At 44.9% G+C, this 19,317-nt stretch overlaps 1 protein-coding gene across 1 annotated transcript in view; it reads right to left on the bottom strand.

The window, feature by feature from the left end:
- Window positions 1-214: 214 nt before the first annotated feature.
- MVB12B (multivesicular body subunit 12B) overlaps window positions 215-19,317 on the bottom strand; it is a 311,400-nt gene continuing 292,297 nt past the window's right edge. The window contains exon 10 of the mRNA XM_036749420.1: window positions 215-6,656. Coding sequence (XP_036605315.1) covers window positions 6,570-6,656 — 87 coding nt within the window. The 3' untranslated portion in view covers window positions 215-6,569. The remainder of the gene's footprint in view (window positions 6,657-19,317) is intronic.

Raw genomic sequence — 19,317 nt, 5'->3', positions numbered from 1 at the left:
TTCCCACTGTACCATGCTGTCTCTTACCAGAACCCAAGTTTTCTGACTCCTTAGTCCAGCACCATCCCACTGTAGTGGGAGCCTTCTACATCGTGGGTAAAGTCTACGATTCCTCCCCATTTAAAGCTGGAACTTGAATTGAAGTCGAGGTCAGTGTACTTGATCCTCTAGGGATTCTGAGCCAGGAGCAAAAAGGGAAGCGGGGGAAGGCTGGTGAGAAGTGGTTAAAACAAACTTTTATTTAACAAATTATATTAAGAATACAGATTAATAATCACACAGTGAAACTTCCCTTTATAAAATATAGGAGTCACCTAAAATAAATACAAAAGGTAATAACATAATGAGATCAATGCACAGTTAGTTCGATTCTAATAGCCCAACAAATGTGCAGCATCTTGACCCTGACTGGCTAATTCTTCAAGGGCTTCTTTCTTCATGGTGATGTGAGATGAGGCAATCTTCCACTTAGATGTTCTTCTCTCCGCACATAAGACAGAGAGTAAGAAGCGGAACAGGGTTAATTTGTCATTCCACGGTTGTCTTTTCAAGTCACCAGAATCAAGGAACACTTCTCAAGCTTTCAGGGAGATCTGCCCTAAAAGGCCAATGGATCCTCTGCAATGGCCCGGTGGTAGCAACTGTGGTTTGATGTGCTCACTGCTCCCATTTGGAGTCATCTTTGAGGGCCTTGAGTCTGATGTTCTCCAGGAATCATATACTGAGGTGGAAAGCTAGCAGCAGGGTTAGCTATCTAAAGCCTAGGGTGGCCATTTTGTGAAAGTGAGTTCGTCCATCCATCTCATCTCACAAGCATAGGATACAAACACTGGAAGGGACTGGAGAGATCATCTGGTCATAGAATGATGGTGTTGGAAGGAATCTAACCCAACTCTTTTACTTTACAGAGAAAGAAACTGAGCCCCTCCTGCCCCCTTCCCCTAAGGGGAAGGAACCTGTCCATGCTACACAGCAGCAGCAGAGCCAGGATCCAAACCCAAATCTCCTGACTCTACACCTTGCTCCCTTTTCCACTCCACAACTTGTCTCATCTTACTGGTGAAGGAACTGAGGATCAAAGAGAATTGACTTGCCAAGGTCACCCAGGGAGTTAGCAACAGAGTCAGAAAAACTAAGGGCTTCCAACTCCAGGTCCAGTGTTCTTTCCACTGTATACCATCCCGATTCTTACAATGGGAGGCAAATTTTGGTTTTAGGGATAATCTACAACTGAGCTAGAGGGTGGGGGCAAAGCAGCACAATTCTCATCTGTGTAGGCTTAATGGAAAGACTGACTCTTCTGCAGAAGTTAATGCAAAAGAGGAGGAAGGAAGTAGCTGAAAGACAGTCATAATGTAGTAGAGGAGCATGTAGCTTGGGTTGTACCATGGGATGATGAATGGTGGCATGAGGTGGGAGACTGGGAAAGGAATGTAAATGAGTACCTATAGAGCCTAGAGAGACCAAAGGTAAGGGACCCTTCACATCTTCACAAAAGTTTCCAATTCTCCACTCTCATGCCAACTGTGAGGTGCCTCACTGTGGGGCAGACACTGGACAAGGCTACGCTAGAGAAGCAGCAGCTCTGGAAAGATCTAGATGGGTCCATTGTTCAAAGAGCCAACCTTAAGGATAAGAGGAGGAAGGTGGTCACCAAAAGGTTGTTTCCTAGTGAACATTTTTTGGCCACGGCAATCACCTCACAATGATGGGAGTTGAACAAGATGATCTCCGAGTTCACTTCTAGTTATAAATCTTATGATACTATGCAAGCAGGAGAAATCTTCTGACTTGCAAGTGTCTCTCTTCCAGACCCCGACATCATCATCTTCACCACAAATTCAGCCGTCCAGGTAAGAAGTCTATACTTACTCTGTACAGGGAAACTTGGTGACATTACAATGGGTATTTCAACACTCACAATGTCCTGCTGAACATGGGCTCATCTGCCCTCCTGACCCTCTCTCCTACTCTAAGTGGGGAAAGAGAAGACAGGAATAGTTTAAACAGCCTTATCACACATACACACACGAACACACTCTAAAACATGCCCACGCCAATGCGTCCTGCCTATGGGCATCACACAATTATCCTAACCTGGCTTTTTTTTTTTAAACAAATTTCACAGTCAATGTGCTACAGAAGCTAATTCCTTATTGTTAGTCTCAATAACATCACTACTGTTAACGTACAGGTTAACTCAAGTTCACCATCTTGAACTCTCCAGCTCCATACTAAATACTGAAAACATTAGCTAACATGTCACCTGGAAACCCTTGAGGCTGTTGTCTGGCCTGAGGAAAGTCAGGAAGGGAGCTTATCTGAAGGTATGTTCAGTGGCCAGGTGGTCCTTGATCTTTAATAGCTTTTCTGAGGTGAGAGGTTTGATGGCCTAAGAACAGTGAACCATAAGAAAAGCCTAAGAGAATTTAGACCTGGAAGCAATTTGAAATTATCTAGTCCAACCCCCATCATTTTGTGGAAGATGAAACTGGGGCCCAGTCAGGGGAAGTGACTTATTTGTCCAAGGTCACACAGCTAATAAGGAGACAGGATTTGAACCTAGGTCCTCTTGCCTCCAAACATTGTATTCCTTTTACTACACCATGCTCACCTTTCCCAGGGGATAAATGCCTATGCCCAGGGTTCTACCTTGAGCCTCAGTCTCCATGATCCTGAGGGACGCCGTACCATCACATGCAAAACCGATCCAGGGTCCATCAGTGTGGCTGAAGTGACTTCTTCCAAAGGGGAAGCTTTTGCTTTAAAAAAAAGGCCATACTCACGAATTCTCTTAAGTCTGCAGAATCATGGAATTCAGAGACTTTAAAGATTAGATAGTCTAACCCTCCATATTTTACTGATTGGGAAACTTCAGACCATAGAGAGGAAGCAACTTGCCTACATTCACGTATGGGACAGAATTCTGACTTGAACTCAAATCTCCTGACTCCCAGTCAAGCAGCCCTTCAATGAAAATTTAAGTGCCCTGAGGGGACAATTTTCCCCCCTTTGCATCCCTAATGCCCAGGACAGTGCACTGTACGGCCCAGGCACCGAGAAAATGTTTTTTGAACTGAATTGACTCTGTTGCCTACAGAGGAAACTCTTGTTTCCCCCAGAAACAATTACCTCATTTTACTCCCTTCATCCTGAATAAACTATGGCACAGCCCTTCTGTTCTCTCATGGCCAGTCGTTCCTCCAAAAACACTGTGACTAGAGACCAGCAGGAATCTCCTGTAGGAGGCTATGGGTCCCATTAGATAAAAAAGTGGATCCGGCACTTGGAGTTTTTCCAGCCCTTTGAGCTGCACCTTTCTTTAAGTATTCAACATGACAGGTCTTGGGAAGGCTGAGAGCTCTCTGAGGGGTGTCCGTTTTCTATGAAGGTGAAGAGGAGTAACCACTTGCCTGCTCTAAGGGAAATAGCAAGGTTTTCAAATAGAGGTCTCGAAGAAGTTACACGACCCCTTTGCTTGTTATGGACGTTATAGAAGGGATTCCTTCCTCAGAAAGCGGCCTGGACTACTGGAGCTCTGCAGGCCCTCTGAGATCTGAGGTTCTGTGGGGGCTGCGCTAGCCGAGTCACTCTGCAGTCCCTTCTAGTACCAAAAATCTAGGAGTCTAGGAGTCTAGATCAACAGATGCTGAGAAGTTTTGCTTGGAAAAAGAGAACTTGGAAGGTAAAGATGACAAACTGAGAGACAAGTCCAGGCTAGTCCTGAGACGAGTCACGGACTTAGAGAAAGGAGGGAAGAAATAAAGGCTGACGCTCAGACCCAGAGAGGCAGCAAAAAAGTCTTATGATGAAAATGAAACTCAACAGGCTTGACCAGAGTGATATCCAGGTTTTACTGACTTCTCTGGTTCTTGGTTATCGTCTGTTAGGTTTCCTAATATCTGGCTGATTCTGAGTTGGGGATAAACCAAAAAATGAGACATTAGGTTGATCTTCAACCTCCATAGAACTGGCTGGAGGGGTTGAGTGGGGAGGGCTGTCTCATGATCCATCAATCCAACTACCACGCAGGAGTGATAAGATCCCAGAAGGTTAATATGGCCTCTTTCCATTTTTTCTTTCCTTTTTTTTTTTTAAACAAGAGCAAACAGATTACAATGAATACAAGAAACTACCTTCATGGTGCAGTGAAAGGAAGGATAGCATGGTAGAAATTACACTGGATTTGGAACAAGAGGGCCTAAGTTTGAATTCTCTCTCTGCTACCTAGTGTGACCTCAGGCAATTTCCTTTCCCTCTCTGGGCCTCAAGCTTCCTATCCTTCACCGTTAGGGCTGAATGGAACCTTAAGTTATCTAGTCTAACCCCTCCTTCACATTATGGATGGAAGGAGTGAATCTTAGGCCAAATTTAAAACTAAAGTGGGCAACATGAAAGTGTGTGGAAAGGAAGACTGGGGAGAGGGAGAGGACAAGTCTCCCTGGATTTGCCTTGGTGGTTGCAGGAGAGTTTATGCACTGCCTGTATGCACGTGAGGTATTTTCTAAAGCACCAGCTACCTGAGCCATATCTTACAGCTGGCACAGGTCTTAATAGTGTTGTTCAATTTTGCCCTGTCATACCCGAGCCATCATACCCAAACCCCATGGGATAAAACTGAGTTAATTTCATCCTCCAACTCAGGTCTGGGTTTTGATGCTGATGTTAATGTATGTGCTTTGGTCAAAGTTGTTCTATTCTTCCCGTAGCTTTTTGTCTACAAAATGCTAAGGGACATTTGCCCGGATGATGAGATTAAAGCTGGAAGGGAATTGAGGGATCTAATGTACCCCATAATTTAGCGGATGGGGAGCCCTAGGCCCAGGAAGGGGAAGTGCCTTGCTTAAGGAACCACGGAGATGGGTTCTCCTGACACAATCTCATCCTCTTTCCAACCCACCATGCTATGTTACACATGACACACCTGACCTATTTCTATCTTCCTCCAGGGTACCACCAAACACCCTCCTCCAAAAGCTCCAGTATGTGGTGACACCCAAGTTCTAAAAAATTCACACTCTGGCGAGCTGGGGGAAAAAACAAACAAAAAACCACAACACTCCACAGCAAACAAATACAGACATAGCTGTGCAAAAACAAGTTTGTGCATCAGAGCAAGCCAGGAGCTACGGCAACACCGGTTATTAGGGCAAACACATCTTCAATAGGATGGGACCACTAGGACTATACAAAAAAAGCCCAAACTTTCATTCAAAACCTATTTAGTGGGAAGTTCTAGTTCACGGCCAGAGTTTTGTGATGTGGCCGTGACTTAGAAAAGCAGCACAGGTCAAATGGACTGTTCGAAATGACTTGTCACATTAAGAAGCAAGCGAGACACTGAGAATCCCCATGCGGAGGCCCCACTTCCTGGGGGGGGGCAGGCAGGGGTGTACACTCCGGGTAAGAGGCCTCCAGGAAGGTGCTTGGCTGAAGGGATGGGAGGGAAATGGGATATTTTCCTCGTTCCATTTCAGCATCCAACCAGGTGAGTTGAGAGTGGACAAAGGCTCCTATATGGCCAGTGAGGTACTACAAATGGGGTGGGCAAGAAATGGGCAAGTGGCTCCATGTATCTCTAGAATATCATCCACCTTTGCTTGGGGGTGGAAGTTGTCCTTTCCCAAGAAATGAACAAGTCCAGTCTAGGAATCTGGGGTTTCCAGAGAATTGTCCAATGGGACACCTCAGAGATCAGTTCTGGATGCATGTTCCCAAAGTTATCCAGTCCAGCACCTTAGTTTCACTCTGGTGGAAAGAGATGCTTCCTTGAGCTTGATCCTGATTATAGCCAAAGGTGATTTTTCCCAACAGGCCACTGGAGGCCGTGTCACCAAAGGACCTGGGATGATGGGCCAGCAAGCACCAGAGGTGCTGATGCAGGCTAAACCAACCCCCTGAAAAAGTCAACTGAAGACAGTTACATTTCTTAGTGGTACGCTCTTAGGTTAAGCGCACTTGATGGAATATTCCAGAGTCAACATTAGTCAATACCATAGTTGCCAGCCACCAGTCGAGGGATACCTTCAGTGTGTGACCAGTTTAACCATGTGACTTCTAGACTCCAGAAGGACTTCCCAGGGGCAGGTTATGTTGTATTACACAGATTCCCCCCCCTCCTTTTCTTTCTTTTCTTTTTTTTTCTTTTTAAGGGGCCATTGATCACTATGGCAAATGATTAAAGAAAAAAAAATTCCCAGGATGACTTCAGGATAGGGGTAGGGAGGCGTTAGATAAGCAGATGAAAAATAATTTTACAACTTAAAATTTCAGAAACTATTGTGTACAAACAATTGTGCCTCACCCCACCCACCCCCCTCAATGTTAAAGTGTGTGAAGAAGGAAGGGTGGATTTTTTTCTTTTTTTCTTTTTAAAGAAGGGTTCTCCGAGATCCATGGAAGGGTTTGGAGAAATGTCTCCAGGAACACTCCTCAGCTTTGGGATGGGGCTGCCTTCCCCTTTCAGTAGTATACGGGTGTGTGCTGTGTGTGTGTGTGTGTGTGTGTGTGTGTGTGTGTGCTGGGCAGCTCTTCTCCACTGGCTCCTGCCCCTCCTTCCCTCCTGGTCCTCAGGACTGCGGTATCTGCTGACATCTAGTGGGACTGGGTGGCAGTCTGGCGGCGGCACTCTGCTCCGTCCGGAAGCTGTAGTCATACTGAAGAGAAGAGAGAGAATTCAGAGGGATGTCTTATCTATGGAGCAGTGAAAAAGCAGGCTTTTTTTTTAAAACATCCTCCCCTCACCTCTTCCTTGCCACAAAGCCCAGTTGGAATGACTGGGACACTTGAATGGAAATGAAGAAGGTGGAGTGGAAAGTGTGATCAAGTGCTAAGATCTGAGGCCAAGCGCTGGCTTTGCCACTAAATTATTTGGGTGCCCTTGGTCGAACTACTTCTCTTCCCTTCTCCTCAGTATCCTTTTCTGCAAAATTGGGAATCTGACAGGAAAATAAAACACGTACAAGGACAGCAACAAGAAGGGAAACAAAAAAAAACCCAACAACTAAAACCATGCTGAATGACCGGTGATTATTCACAGAGGGGCAGATGAGAGAGCCTTGTTTCTGGCCTGTGGCCCATGGTCATCCTCCAGGACAGTGAGTCCTGTGTAGATGAGGCTCTTGGCATCCTTGTCATGAGTTATGCCAATCCAAGACCAAATGCCACTAAACAGCTAACAAGTCAGTTTAGCTCACGTGGCAGTGTGCTGTGAGGAGACCAAACCCCTGCCAGCACCAACCCTCAGACTCTGATAGAGTCTAAAACCTTGGTCCCAAAGGACCCTGGAAGAACAGTGAATGTCCCCTTCCCCACCAATACCAGGCCTTCAGCCCCTGGAGACATGGTACAGGGAAGCAATCCCTGGCACATTGTCTCTATATGTGCTGTACCACATGTTCTCAGCAGTCACAACGACTGAAGACCTAGAGAAGAAAGTTTTTGTCACCAAAGTCCTTGTTGTTGTCAAATGGTTCAGTGGTATAAACAAAGAAGATTTTAGCAAGAGAAAGGACACTAAAGAAGATACATCATATCTGCCCTGCTGCTGCACCTAAGGACCAACGGGCCTTTCAATCAGCTCTGAAGCTGAAGCCTCCAGTATTGGTTGTCTGTCCCTAATAAAATGTAATCTCTTTGAGAGCAAAGACTATCTTGATTTTATGTCTGCATCCCCAGCACTTAGCATAGTGCCTGGCACAGAGTGAGCATTAATGTTTTTCCATTAATGATTTATTTAACAATGGCCAATTTTGGAGAAGAGATGAGGAAATACATCTTCATCCTTACTTTGTAGAAGTGGGTGGAACACTGGTATATATAATCTGACCTATTTGTTAGTTTTGCTAAACTTTGTTTCCTCCCCTCTTTTAAAATTCTTTGTCTTAGAGGATCAGCCTCTGGTTCAGGGAGAGGGATATATTCAGAAATGAAGTTGATACAAAAAAAAAACTAAAGCGACAGACAGAAAAACTTCAAATGAGGGGATTGGACTAGATAGTACTTAAGCTGTTCTCTGGGTCTACTATTCTATGATTTAACATTGTGTGCTCTATGTTCTAACATACTATGTTCTAATATCTAATTCTAATAGTCTATGTCCTATGCTCTAACCTGCTATGTTCTAAAGTCCGCTATAGTTCCAGGATTCTGTGTTCTGAAGCTTATTTAAAATCTCATGTTTTAGGATTCACTGAAGAAGATAAGAAAGTCAAATCCAAATGTGAAAATGGCCCTTTCATATCAAGACATCTGATGATGTCTGCTGAGAGAAAGTTCGGGAATAAATGAGAATGAAATGAGAGGCTAGCTGCAAGAAGGCCTGATCTACAGGATTAAGGCTCTCTGAGATCTGGAGGGGGTAGTCAGAAGGCAACTCATTACTCATGAAAAGGAAGGGAAGAAAGAGGGCCTCTGAATTTTTTCTTAAAATAAAAATGAGACAGTCTCATCCCTGAAGAAGCCAGACTGCTGATGGTCAGGGCTTATGGTTTCAGGAAAAGACCACTGTCCTGCTAAGAGAATATTTTTAAAATGTCTATAAATCTCCTCTATAGGTTTCCTCCAGGGTAAAATGGGGAGAGGGTAGTTAGACTGTAAAGTTTTTTTCTAGGTTTGTCTGATGCTCTATGATTTCCTTTTAGGGGCAGACATAGACACCAAACAAAGGAAGAAGGTCTGAGGCCTTAGGTCCTGCTTCTTCATGTTCAATTTTCCCTTTGGGCCTTATTTTCTGTTTTTAGGGTACAGGTACTGAATGTGATTTTATCCACGTAGGGAACTCATGGGTAAGGAAACTCCTAATGCAGCTCAGCACCTTCTCTGTGACCTCTGGTAGAAGACAGTTTCCTTGAGCTCTGGGAATGACCTGCCCAGGGTCACAAGCTAGCACCTGTCAAAGGTGGGACTTGAACGTACGTCATTCTGGCTTTGAAGATGGGTCTCTTCCCTCTACTCTGCCATGTTTGTTCATCTTTAAGGTAAGGAGTTGGTTTTGGGGGGTGGGGTGGGCAGCAGGGTACAGCAGACAGAATGCTAGCCTTGGGAGGCAGGAAGACCTATGCTCCCATCATGCCTCTGATATAGAGTATAACCATGGGCCAGTCATTTAACCACCCTCTCCATGTTCCCAGGCACTTTCTCAGATTATTACTTTCTTACGCTTATCAGTAGATCTGCTTTGGATAGAGAGAGTTTCAATATCAAGACCTCTGTACATGCATTGAATCACAAATCTGGACCAAAAAATAGTGAGGGAGCTGGCCTAGAGGATCTCTAAAGCCCCCTTGGGGTCTCCTAGCTTATGTTCCAAGATCCCTTCCGGCTTAATAGGCTCATTTAAATCTAGATCTCAAAGGGACCCAAAGACCATCTAGTTTAGTCACTCAGTTTTACAAACCATGAGCAAACTGAGGCCCAGAGGGGGGCAATCTTGCCCACGTCACACATAGAGGAAACAGCAGAACGAGGTCTTGAAGGCAGCTTTTCTAGACTCTGTTACTTTTTTCTTTCTGTCATGCTACTCAAAGCTTTGATATGTGATATTTAAGGTCCCTTCCAGCTTTGACATCCTATGGCCCAGAGTTCTCTGTTCTTTGTCTCATGGTCCCTTCTAGCTCTAACATTCTAGGATAGGAGATTTCCAGGCCACGGGCCGACCTTCTTGCTATTTCCCTCTGTCCTTGGCTGGAAGAGAGCAGCAATCAGTGTAAGCTGAAGTCTTTTGACTCTGTGCCCTTGCCCCTTTGCCCTCTGCTCTGGGGCAGTTCACCAGACCGGTCTCGGCTTTTTCCCCATTTCCCTTAAATGGCCATGGCGCTTCCTGAGGCATTTCCTGGGGATTCTGGGCCCAGGTCAGGGTTAATGGCTCTCAGCAGTGCCTGGGGCCATTGCCTTCTTCCAGCAGTTAGGAATCCCCCCACCCCCAGGCCCCAGGAACTGAAGAATCCTATAGCTTTGGAAGGATGTACAAGTTCAGGGTGACACCGCCATCTTGTGGCCTAACATGAAATGTGTTGCTTCTGCTGGTGAGCAGCGCCGCTGCTCCCAAATCTGAAAGAGCCACGGACCCGGAAGGGGATGTTAGAGATACGGTCTAGGTTTTCTTGGTCGTACTGTGAGGAAAGCCCTTGGCAAACACTCTACAAAGGCGAACCTTCATTATTATCTATGACATTAACACCAATACGCAATACGCTCTCAAAGAACACTATAAAAACGACGGCGCTGGATTAGCCGATGCCTTCCAACTTTACAATTTTATTTTTCTGTAGTAATAATAACTACAATTTATCTAAGTTTGAAGAGCCTTGGTCCTAACATCCCTGGGAAGAAGCATGAGGGGGTTCGGAGAACGCTGTCTTTGTGAGTAGGGCCGCACGTCAAATGTCACATGATTCTACAACACACCTGCAGCTATCAGGGCAAAACAGCAGAAAGAAAAGTTCAGGGTTAGCATCACCCAGAAAGAACAATGGCTTTAAGGGTCTGGAGATCTGAGTTCAAGTCCTGGCTCAGTCATTTACTAACTTTGTGGTTTCTGGCAAATCACTACCCCTTCTCTGGGCCTCATTACTTATCTTCAAAGGGAGGAGGTTGGGCTTAGGTCACCTCTAAGACCTCTTTCAGCTCTAGCAGTCTGAGTCTACAAGAAAAGCATTACTTTTATATGCAGAAAAAGAGAGGCAAAAGAATAGTGGGTTGGGGAACAGTCGGCCTGGGTCTGAGTCATAGCCAGCTGTGGGACCATGGGCAAGTTAGTTGCCCTCGCCAGGTCTTCGTTTCCTCACCTTTAAAATGGGGATAAAAATGCCTGCCCTACTTAGCGTGCCAGACTATTGGGAGGAAAGCACTCTGTAAACCTTTAACCACTAAAGAAGTAGAAATTATTATTATAAAAATGTGGAAAGTAATACCCGTGCTTCCTGCCCCACAGTATTGCTGTGTGGATTAAAGGAGATAACGGAGATAATAACAAACAGTAATGACAGCTAACATTCACAAAGCACTGTAAGATTTTCAAAATACTTTACACATATAACTTTATTCATAATTTATAAACTTTAAGGTACTGGCTATACCAAGACTTCTTAATTTTTTTTTGTGTCATGGCCCTCTTTGATAATCTGGTAGAGCCTATAGTGCATAAAACAAATTATACTGAAACATTGCCATCAAAATTTTTTTTTAAAAATCAGTTCACCCAGGTTAAGAACTCTTACACTATACCCATGTGAGCTGCTATTACAAACAGGACCCCCAAAATAACATGTGTAGGCAACTTTGGGAAATGGGGATAAGTTCTAAAGCTGCGTCTCTTCTCATTAGGTTGAAGGGAGGCCAGGGCCTCCAATGCTACGAATGCCCTGGGCATTTCTCCTCCTCTTCACCTAGCCATGGGGCAAGTTTCAGGGATGACACATGGCCAACTTCTCTCTCATGCTAGTCACTTTTTTTGGATCTAACCTACAGGACCTATAAATATAGGAGGTAATTAGGGGCCAGCAAGCAGCAGAATCCCAAAGTGGTCAGCAAACAAGCTGATATACCGAGGCTGGTGTGTGAGTAAGATTCATATGCAGCTTTAAGGTTTATGAAGTATTCTCACATGTATTATCTTATTTGAGTGGTGACCCCTGAACCAAGGCTCCAGAAAAGAAACCATGGGAACCAAGCAACAAATAGAAAAGCACGTGCTTAAAAAAGAAAGGATGGCATTGTCAGAGCGGCTGGTCTGTGTTCTGTCCAGGCAGCGTGTAGGCATCATGATGATAAAGATAAGCTATGATATCTGTGACTTCTGCAGAACAGCTGTTCCCTCAAAAACAGTGAAGATGGTAGCCCCTAAACCTTAGCAGCCAAATAGCTGTGAGCTGCTATGCCTAAATAAAAAAAAATCAAACCCATTTCCTGTTGTCCAGGCTTTTGGAATTGAGCTTCCAGATCTTAGCCAGGCTGAACCTCAAACAGCAGACACACATCTACATTTAAGCCTGTCCAACATGGTAGGATTGTCAAGGTGGAGAGCCTGTGGCCTTGAGGTCACATGTGGCCCTCTAGGTCCTCAAGTGGGGCCCTTTGACTGATTCCAAATCATTCAAATCCAAATCCAATCAGTCAATCCAAAAATCCAAATGGATTCAGTCAAAGGGCCCCACTTGAGGACCTAGAGGGCCATGTGTGACCTCAAGGCCGCAGGCTCCCCACCCATGAGCTTCCACTCCATAATCCAAGAAGTGGAAAGGACACTAGCCATGTGAGTTCAGGGTCCATCATCTTTGAGCTTCTGTTTAACCTGACTTTTTCAAACTCTCAGTGGTCACTGCCCTGTTTACCTAAGACATCAGGAGCGGTCTTTAGTGGAGGAGTAGCATGGACGAGCTAGAAGGAATTCTGGAGATCATTCAGTCCAACACTCTCATGTTCTAAATAAGGAAACTTTGTCCTAGAAAGAAGAGGAGACTTGCTTCAAGTTATACCTAGAGTTAGGGGAAGAGTTGAAACCAGGGCCCAGGTCTCCTGTGTCTATATTTAAGTACGTGTTGTTTCCCTCATTAGGATGGAAGCTCCTTGGAGGCAGGGCTGGCTTCTTTTTCCCACTGTATCCCCAGAATTCAGCACAGCACCCAGGCTGTAGTAAGCTCCTGCCTGCTCGCCGAGTGACTAACTCAGGCCTAGTGCTCTTATGCTTATAGAAATCATTATTGGTCAAGCGTGGGCAGGCACTGTATCTTTTTAATTTCTGTATCCCCAGCGACAGAGTCTGTCGCAGAGCAGGGGCTTCATCAATGAGGGGCTGATCTTAAATGTCTGCTGATTCATAATGGGAGCTGATACTGAAGAATGGCCTCACACATCAGAACTGGCTTTAGACACAGACTTTTACTTGGTCCTTACCAACCCTGTGCCTCAGGGAGGGAGGAAACACAAATGCCTGGGGACAGCTTAGGGAGGCTGCCATGGAGAAGAGGGTCTAGACTTACTTCATTTGGCCTGAGATGGAAGGCTTGGAGAAGTGGGTGGTGGGGAGGATGCAGAGAAACAGAGAGCAAATCCATACCAGGACGAACTTAGTCTTACTTTGACTTCTGTAGGAGTGGAAGGCGCTACCTGGGGATGGAGTGGGAGCTCCCTCACTAGGCAGGTTTTCAGGCCAGTGACTGGATAACTGCTTCTTAGTGAAGATGAAGAAGAGAGACTTTGTCAAGCTATAGGCTGGCTTAGATGGCCCCTCTGAGGTCCTTTCTGATACCTCCCCATTTTACAGATAGGAAAGCAGAGGTTCAGGAAGGCTAAATAGGCAGGACTAGAAGACAGGTCTCTAGACTTCCAAGTCTAGTATCTTTTCCATTGTACTGTTCATCCCCTAGAGCATTTGCAATATTTTTTTTCACTGATGCTGCAAACATTTATTGGGTACCCATGTGTATTCAGTTGTGTGTTCAGGTGATGGAGAGAATCATGGGATCACAGGACGAAAGATCTGAGGATCTCAAAGCCAGCTAGTGCATTCTTCTCATTTTATAGAGGAGAAAATTGAGACCAAGGGAGGTTAAGTGAATTTCCCTGGGTCACAAAGGTAGTAAGTGGCAGAAGAGGGATTTGAACCCAGGCCTTCTGACTCCAAAGTGTTCTTTCAAGGTGACATGTGCATACCAAAGTGACAGGGTCTTTTGTCTTCAACAAATTCTCATGTGTGGAAGCAAATAATTAAAAAGGAAATTGCCAACACTGTAGGCCTAAATACTAAAGGGCAGCACAAGAATACAGGGTTTAGAGCAGGCAGGGACCTTTAAGATTATCTAGTCCTTCCTCCTCCTTCCTGATTTTGCATGTGAAGAAATTGAGGCTCAGAAAAGGAATAATTTTTCAAAAGTCACAAAGATAGTAAATGGTGGGGTCAGGATTTGAACTTGGGTTCTCTGTGACTCAAACTCCAGGGGTCCTTTCATAACACTCCACTGCCTTCAGTGGTAAAGGGTTCAGAACAGATTTCTTAGTTGGGTGATCAAAAGCAGGAGGCTTTCTGGGGTGCGGAGAATGGGATATGAAAAGAAGGAATTAACAAGTCACAGAGAGGAGGCTTGAGGGGAGGCTAGTGCTGTCCTGGGGAGTACCAAGGAGACACAAACTGTGGAGCAAGAGGCCCCGGCTGAGGAATGTGGAACTGATCCGTCTGGCAGTAGTGAATTGCTAGAGCTCTGAACTCATCACCCTGGTCTGATTAGTAGAAAGCCCATGCTTGAATGCTGGTGTTGCTATTTCCTGGTGCTATGGCCTTGGGGCAATAATTTCTCATTTTTAGGCCTCCTCCTAATCTGTAAAATGTGGAGATTGGCCTAGATGATCTCTAAGGCTCTAAGGAGCCTTTCTGGCTCCAATTCCTTGGATGTCTGAGGCTCTCCACACCCCACCCTGCACCCCTACCTTGGCTCTAAATCTATGACCCTGTGATTTTGTGACTTCAGGACTTAAACTTAGTGGTTCAAATGATTGCCTAGAACATACAATACTGTGCTGCCCAGAACAACTGCCTGGAACATTCAAAGGTCCCTATTTTTGACCTCAAAAAGCCCAAGTCCTTTGAGTTCCTAGAAACTGTCATAGAGTTCTAGATCATTAAAGCTGAAACAGATCTTGAAATCATCTAGTCCAACAACTTCATTTTACAGATGAAGAAGCAGATCCAGAGACAGACAGTAATTGTTTCAAGTCACATAGTGAGCTGGTGGCAGAGCCAGGCTTTGAGTGTAGAGCTGAAGAGCTTGTGGAAGGCTTCACAGACATTCCCTCTATTTATCTTCCCCCTCACATGTATCCCTAGATTTGGAGAGCAGGTCAAATGCCCCTGGATTCATTTGGTTTCAGATCGCCAGGGAGTTGAGCAGGTAGCTCACATTTCCAGGGCACTTCAAGGTTGACAAAGTGCTCACAACTCTGTGCGACAGGGAGTTCCAGTCTTACAGATAAGGGACCTGTAGCTCAAAGACAGTAAGTGGTTTTGCTCAAGGACACACAGCTGGAAAGTATCAGAGCTAGGACTGAAATCCAGGCCTTAGGATTTTAGATCCAATGTTCTTTTCACTTCACCATACTTTCTCTTCTTCTACCTCCTCGTTTCTCTTTAATTAACATGCCAAATGAAATTTCAGCACAATCCCCTGGTGTTGGAGCTAGCTCTCCTCCTAGATACACTGCCTTATCTTCCAAGGATTGTCTGTTCCCAAATTCTTTGCCCAAGAGACGAAAGCTCTGATTTTTGAAAGTCATCTTGCTCCCCAGGGACTAACGCTGTGCACCTCTGAAAGTGGATCTTGGCCTGGATTTTTATTTGCCCAAGAAATGAGGCCCTCGAATAAGGAGACTTGCCCAATGTCCATGTAGCAAATCCTTTTTGAATTAAAAATGAAAAAGAATCCAATTAAAATGAATTAGGCTTTGTCACTGGAGGTTGAACAGGGTCAGTGCTGAGCTCCCTCTCCTGGACACAAGCTGCATTGACAGGAGAAAGAGGCTCAGGCTCTCCTCTGGAGGGTATAGTTCCTGAGCAAACCTCTCCATATTTTCAGCTATTTCCAAACAGATCCTCACCAGAAGACTCTTTGAAATATTGTCTAAATTATTTCCTCATCCCCAAACCTTCAGAGGCTCTAATGCCTCCAGGATAAAACACAAACTCCTGTCTGCCAGCCTTCTCTCCCATTAACCGCTCTTCATGCTCGCTGCTCCTGACAAACTGGTCTAGAAGCTGCTGCCTGATCTCAGCCTGCCTCCCCCAGCCTCTGCACAGTCATGAAGGCCGTCCCTCATTTCTGGAGCAGGGGAGAGAATGCAGGACTTGCAGACGGTGGACCAGAAACTGGACCCTGCCTCTGCTACTTATTATACGTAAGTATGGGCACTTCTTTGGGGGCCTCAGTTTCTTTATCTATAAAATAGGGGGGGTTGGTCTGGATGACTTCCATTTTTCCTTCTAGTTTTAAATCTATGATATGCTCATTCTTCCTCCTCTCTGCCTGCTGAAATCTCACTCTTTCATCAAGGACCAGCTCAGGGGCTGCCTACTTGTAAGGGTTTGGATTCTTGGCTAAATTTTATTTCTCCTTACTTATCTTCCTAGAGTACTTTGGATATCTTCTTATTCTTATCCTATTCACCCATGACTCATACTTGTTTATGTATCTGCTGAGTCCTATCATCCTGTAAGGTTCTGGAAGGCAAAGATTAGGTTACTTGTCATCTTTGTATCCCCAATGCCTAGCGCAGGGCCTGAAACACGGTAGATATTTAATAAATGTTTGCTGAATTCAATGTGCTGAATGGAAAAATAAATTGCTTTTGGTTGGGTGAGTTTTTAAAAACTACCACCACCATAAAAATAAAACAAACAACAAAGCACCTAACTCTGTGAAGGAAGTCGGAGGCTACAACCTTGTGAGTTTCGAAAGGTTAGGTAGATAAACCACCTGGGAGTCAAATCTATGTTGGGCTTTACAGCCAGGTGAGCGCCGATGCTCTGAGGAACAAGTGATCTTTGGGCCCTGGCACAGCAGTAGCTGAGATGAGGAGTCATCCAGCAGTGATGCTATATTTGGATTTCAACATGAACCTGGTAAGACCAATTCTATGTAGAAACTGTGTTAAGTTTGAGCCAACTCTCCTCAGGGACCTAGTCTGGTACAGAGGAGAACATGGCCCCAGGTTTTAGGGATAAATTCGTGTCCTTCTGTTCTGGCTAAATCTTTGAAGTAAATATTCCTTTGTAAAAACTAATCAACGTTAAGTGGGTAAATCCAACGGCAGCTTGGTTAATGGCGGAACACTATGCTTGGCACTGGGAAAGATAAAACATGTGGAGAAGACATGGTCCTTCAGCTTGCAGTCTCATAGTGGGAGGATGCTAGCAAGCTTTATCAAATGACATATTTATAAAACATTCAGCGCAGTGTCTAGCATATAGTCAATCGGCTGTTTTTCATTTGTGTCCAACTCTTGTGACCCCCTTTAGGGTTTTCTTGGCAAAGATGCCGGAGTGGTTTGCCTTTTCCTTTTCTTCTCCAGCTCATTTTACAGAAGAGGAGACTGAGGCAAACAGGTTTAGGTGACTTGTCCAGGGTCACACAGCCAGTAAGTGTCTGAGGCTGGATTTGAACTCAGGAAGATGAGTCCTGACTCCAGGCCTGGCACTCTATCCACTGTACCTCCTAACTGGCATACAGTAAGTGCTTAAAAACACTTATTTCTTTCCCCTTCCCTTCCCCCTCATACTATACAAAATTATACATTAAGAGCATTGGAAGTATACAAAGTGCTACATGAGGTTTGAAGGGAGAAAAGCCACTGTCAACAGGGGTGAGCCCAGGTATTTTGGGTACTCTCATTTTTCAAGGTAAACACAAACACACATACTGGAAAAGATAAGAAGCACAGTATATTATACTGAGTGATAAAATTAACATATTCATTAGTTATAAGATTCATAGCACTTGGGATTCTCTAGTTCAATTCTCTCACATTACCAATGGGGAAAAGAAGGCCCAGAGGGGGTAAGCATCTTACCCAGTCATCCAGGGAGTTAGTGACCGACCAGCTGGGGCCTAGAACCCAGGGCTCCTGATCAGCAATTTTTCCACCAACAGGTACTTACTGAGCACCTGCCATACTGATGGGCCTATCCAAGAGCTATGGTGGACATAGAAGAGAAAATCTTCAAAGAATTTACTTTAACTTCAAGGAATTTACAGTGCCTCATACACAGTAGGTAGTTAATAAATGCAGGTTGGTGGGTTGATTATCATCTGAGGAAAACAAGATGGAATAGAAGGAATAGAAGACCCCATAGCATTAAGTGCAAGCAGAGCTGCCTGGAGCTCACAGAAAGGAAGGATCAGTGAAGGCAGGGGAACTCAGCACAGGTTTCAGGGAAGAGGCAGCATTGCAGCTGGATGTGCAAGACGGAGTAGAATCTGGATCAAAGAAGGAGACGGGAAGAAGGGTTGAGCAAAAGTACAACCCAACCCAAGAAGAACGTTAGCTTCTTGAAGAAAGTGACTGCTTTTTTGTTCCTTGATGTTCTAGTATAATGGAAAGAGCACAGCATTTATTTATGGCACCTACCGTGTGCCAGACATCATGCTCAGCTCTGGGGGTACAGAGACAAAAAGGAAACCATCCCTGCTCTCAAGGAGCTTCCGTTCTATAAAGGGAAACAACGAGTGTATGAGAATAAGTATCTACGAAACAAATGAAAGTTCACGCGGTGAGAAGCGGTAGTGGTTAGGGGAATCAGGAGACTTCGTGTTGAGGAAGGTGTTGCTTAAGAAGAGTGTTGAAGGCAGACGATGTAATCTAGGCCTTGGGGTAGGGACAGGGGCGGGGGGGGGGGTGCGGACCTAGTACAGAGGTCCAAGAAGGCAGCTGGTGGTGCAGCACAGAGAGTGCTGGTCCTGAAGTCAGGGAGATCTGAGCACAAATATTGCCTCAGACGTATATTACCTGTGTGACTGGGCAAGTCACTTAATCTATGTCTGCCTCAGTTTCCTCATCTGCAAAGTAGAGATAATGATAGCACCTAGCTATCCCAGGGCAAAGCTTTCAGAAATAGTCACCTTAGCCAAATAAGCTCAGGTGGATGTGAAGTTTCAGTTGCCACTCTGATCTGGGACTGCGATGACTTACTGAAAGTGTTCAGTGTTCTATATTCTTCGAAATACTGTGTTCTGTGGGGTTTTTTTCCTTTTGTGTAGTTGGAGGCTTTAATTGCCTTCTGGGCACACAAACTTTAAAATGTCTTATCTACATTAATTTTACCATCTAGAATGGTCAGTTCATGTGAAGAAAGTATAATGCAGCAGTGTTCCCAGGGTTCTGATGAGGATAAAAAACATATTTGTAAAGCATTTTGCAAACAAAGTGTTCTATAAATGCTAGTTGTTATTGGTATTTTTTAAGTTATGGGAGATGTGTTGTTGTGAGAAAGGCCATGGGAAAACCCCAGTTTGGCTGGATTGTAAAGTGCAGGAAGGGGAGTAAAACTGATTAAAGTCTCTAAGTCCTCAATTTTCTCATCTATAAAATGAGGAGGCTGGACTGGATGCCCTCTGAGGTCCTCTCCAGCTCTCAATCTATGGCTCTGTGTTTCTGCAGGACAGGGAGGAAGCAGACCTGATCAGAGGACAGGGTGTGCGTTAGAAGCAGGACTTGAGGGAGAGGAGCCAGAGTGGACTGTCTTGAAATGTAGGCAGGAGTTAAGACTTGATGCAGTAGGAAACAGGGAGTCAGGGAAGGTTTTGGAACATGGGAATAATGTGATGAAAACTA

Source organism: Trichosurus vulpecula, chromosome 3 (genome assembly GCF_011100635.1).
Source record: "Trichosurus vulpecula isolate mTriVul1 chromosome 3, mTriVul1.pri, whole genome shotgun sequence".
Taxonomy (NCBI): Eukaryota; Metazoa; Chordata; class Mammalia; order Diprotodontia; family Phalangeridae; genus Trichosurus; species Trichosurus vulpecula.
Note: the sequence above shows the minus strand (reverse complement) of the source record. Positions and strands in the feature narration are given on the sequence as shown.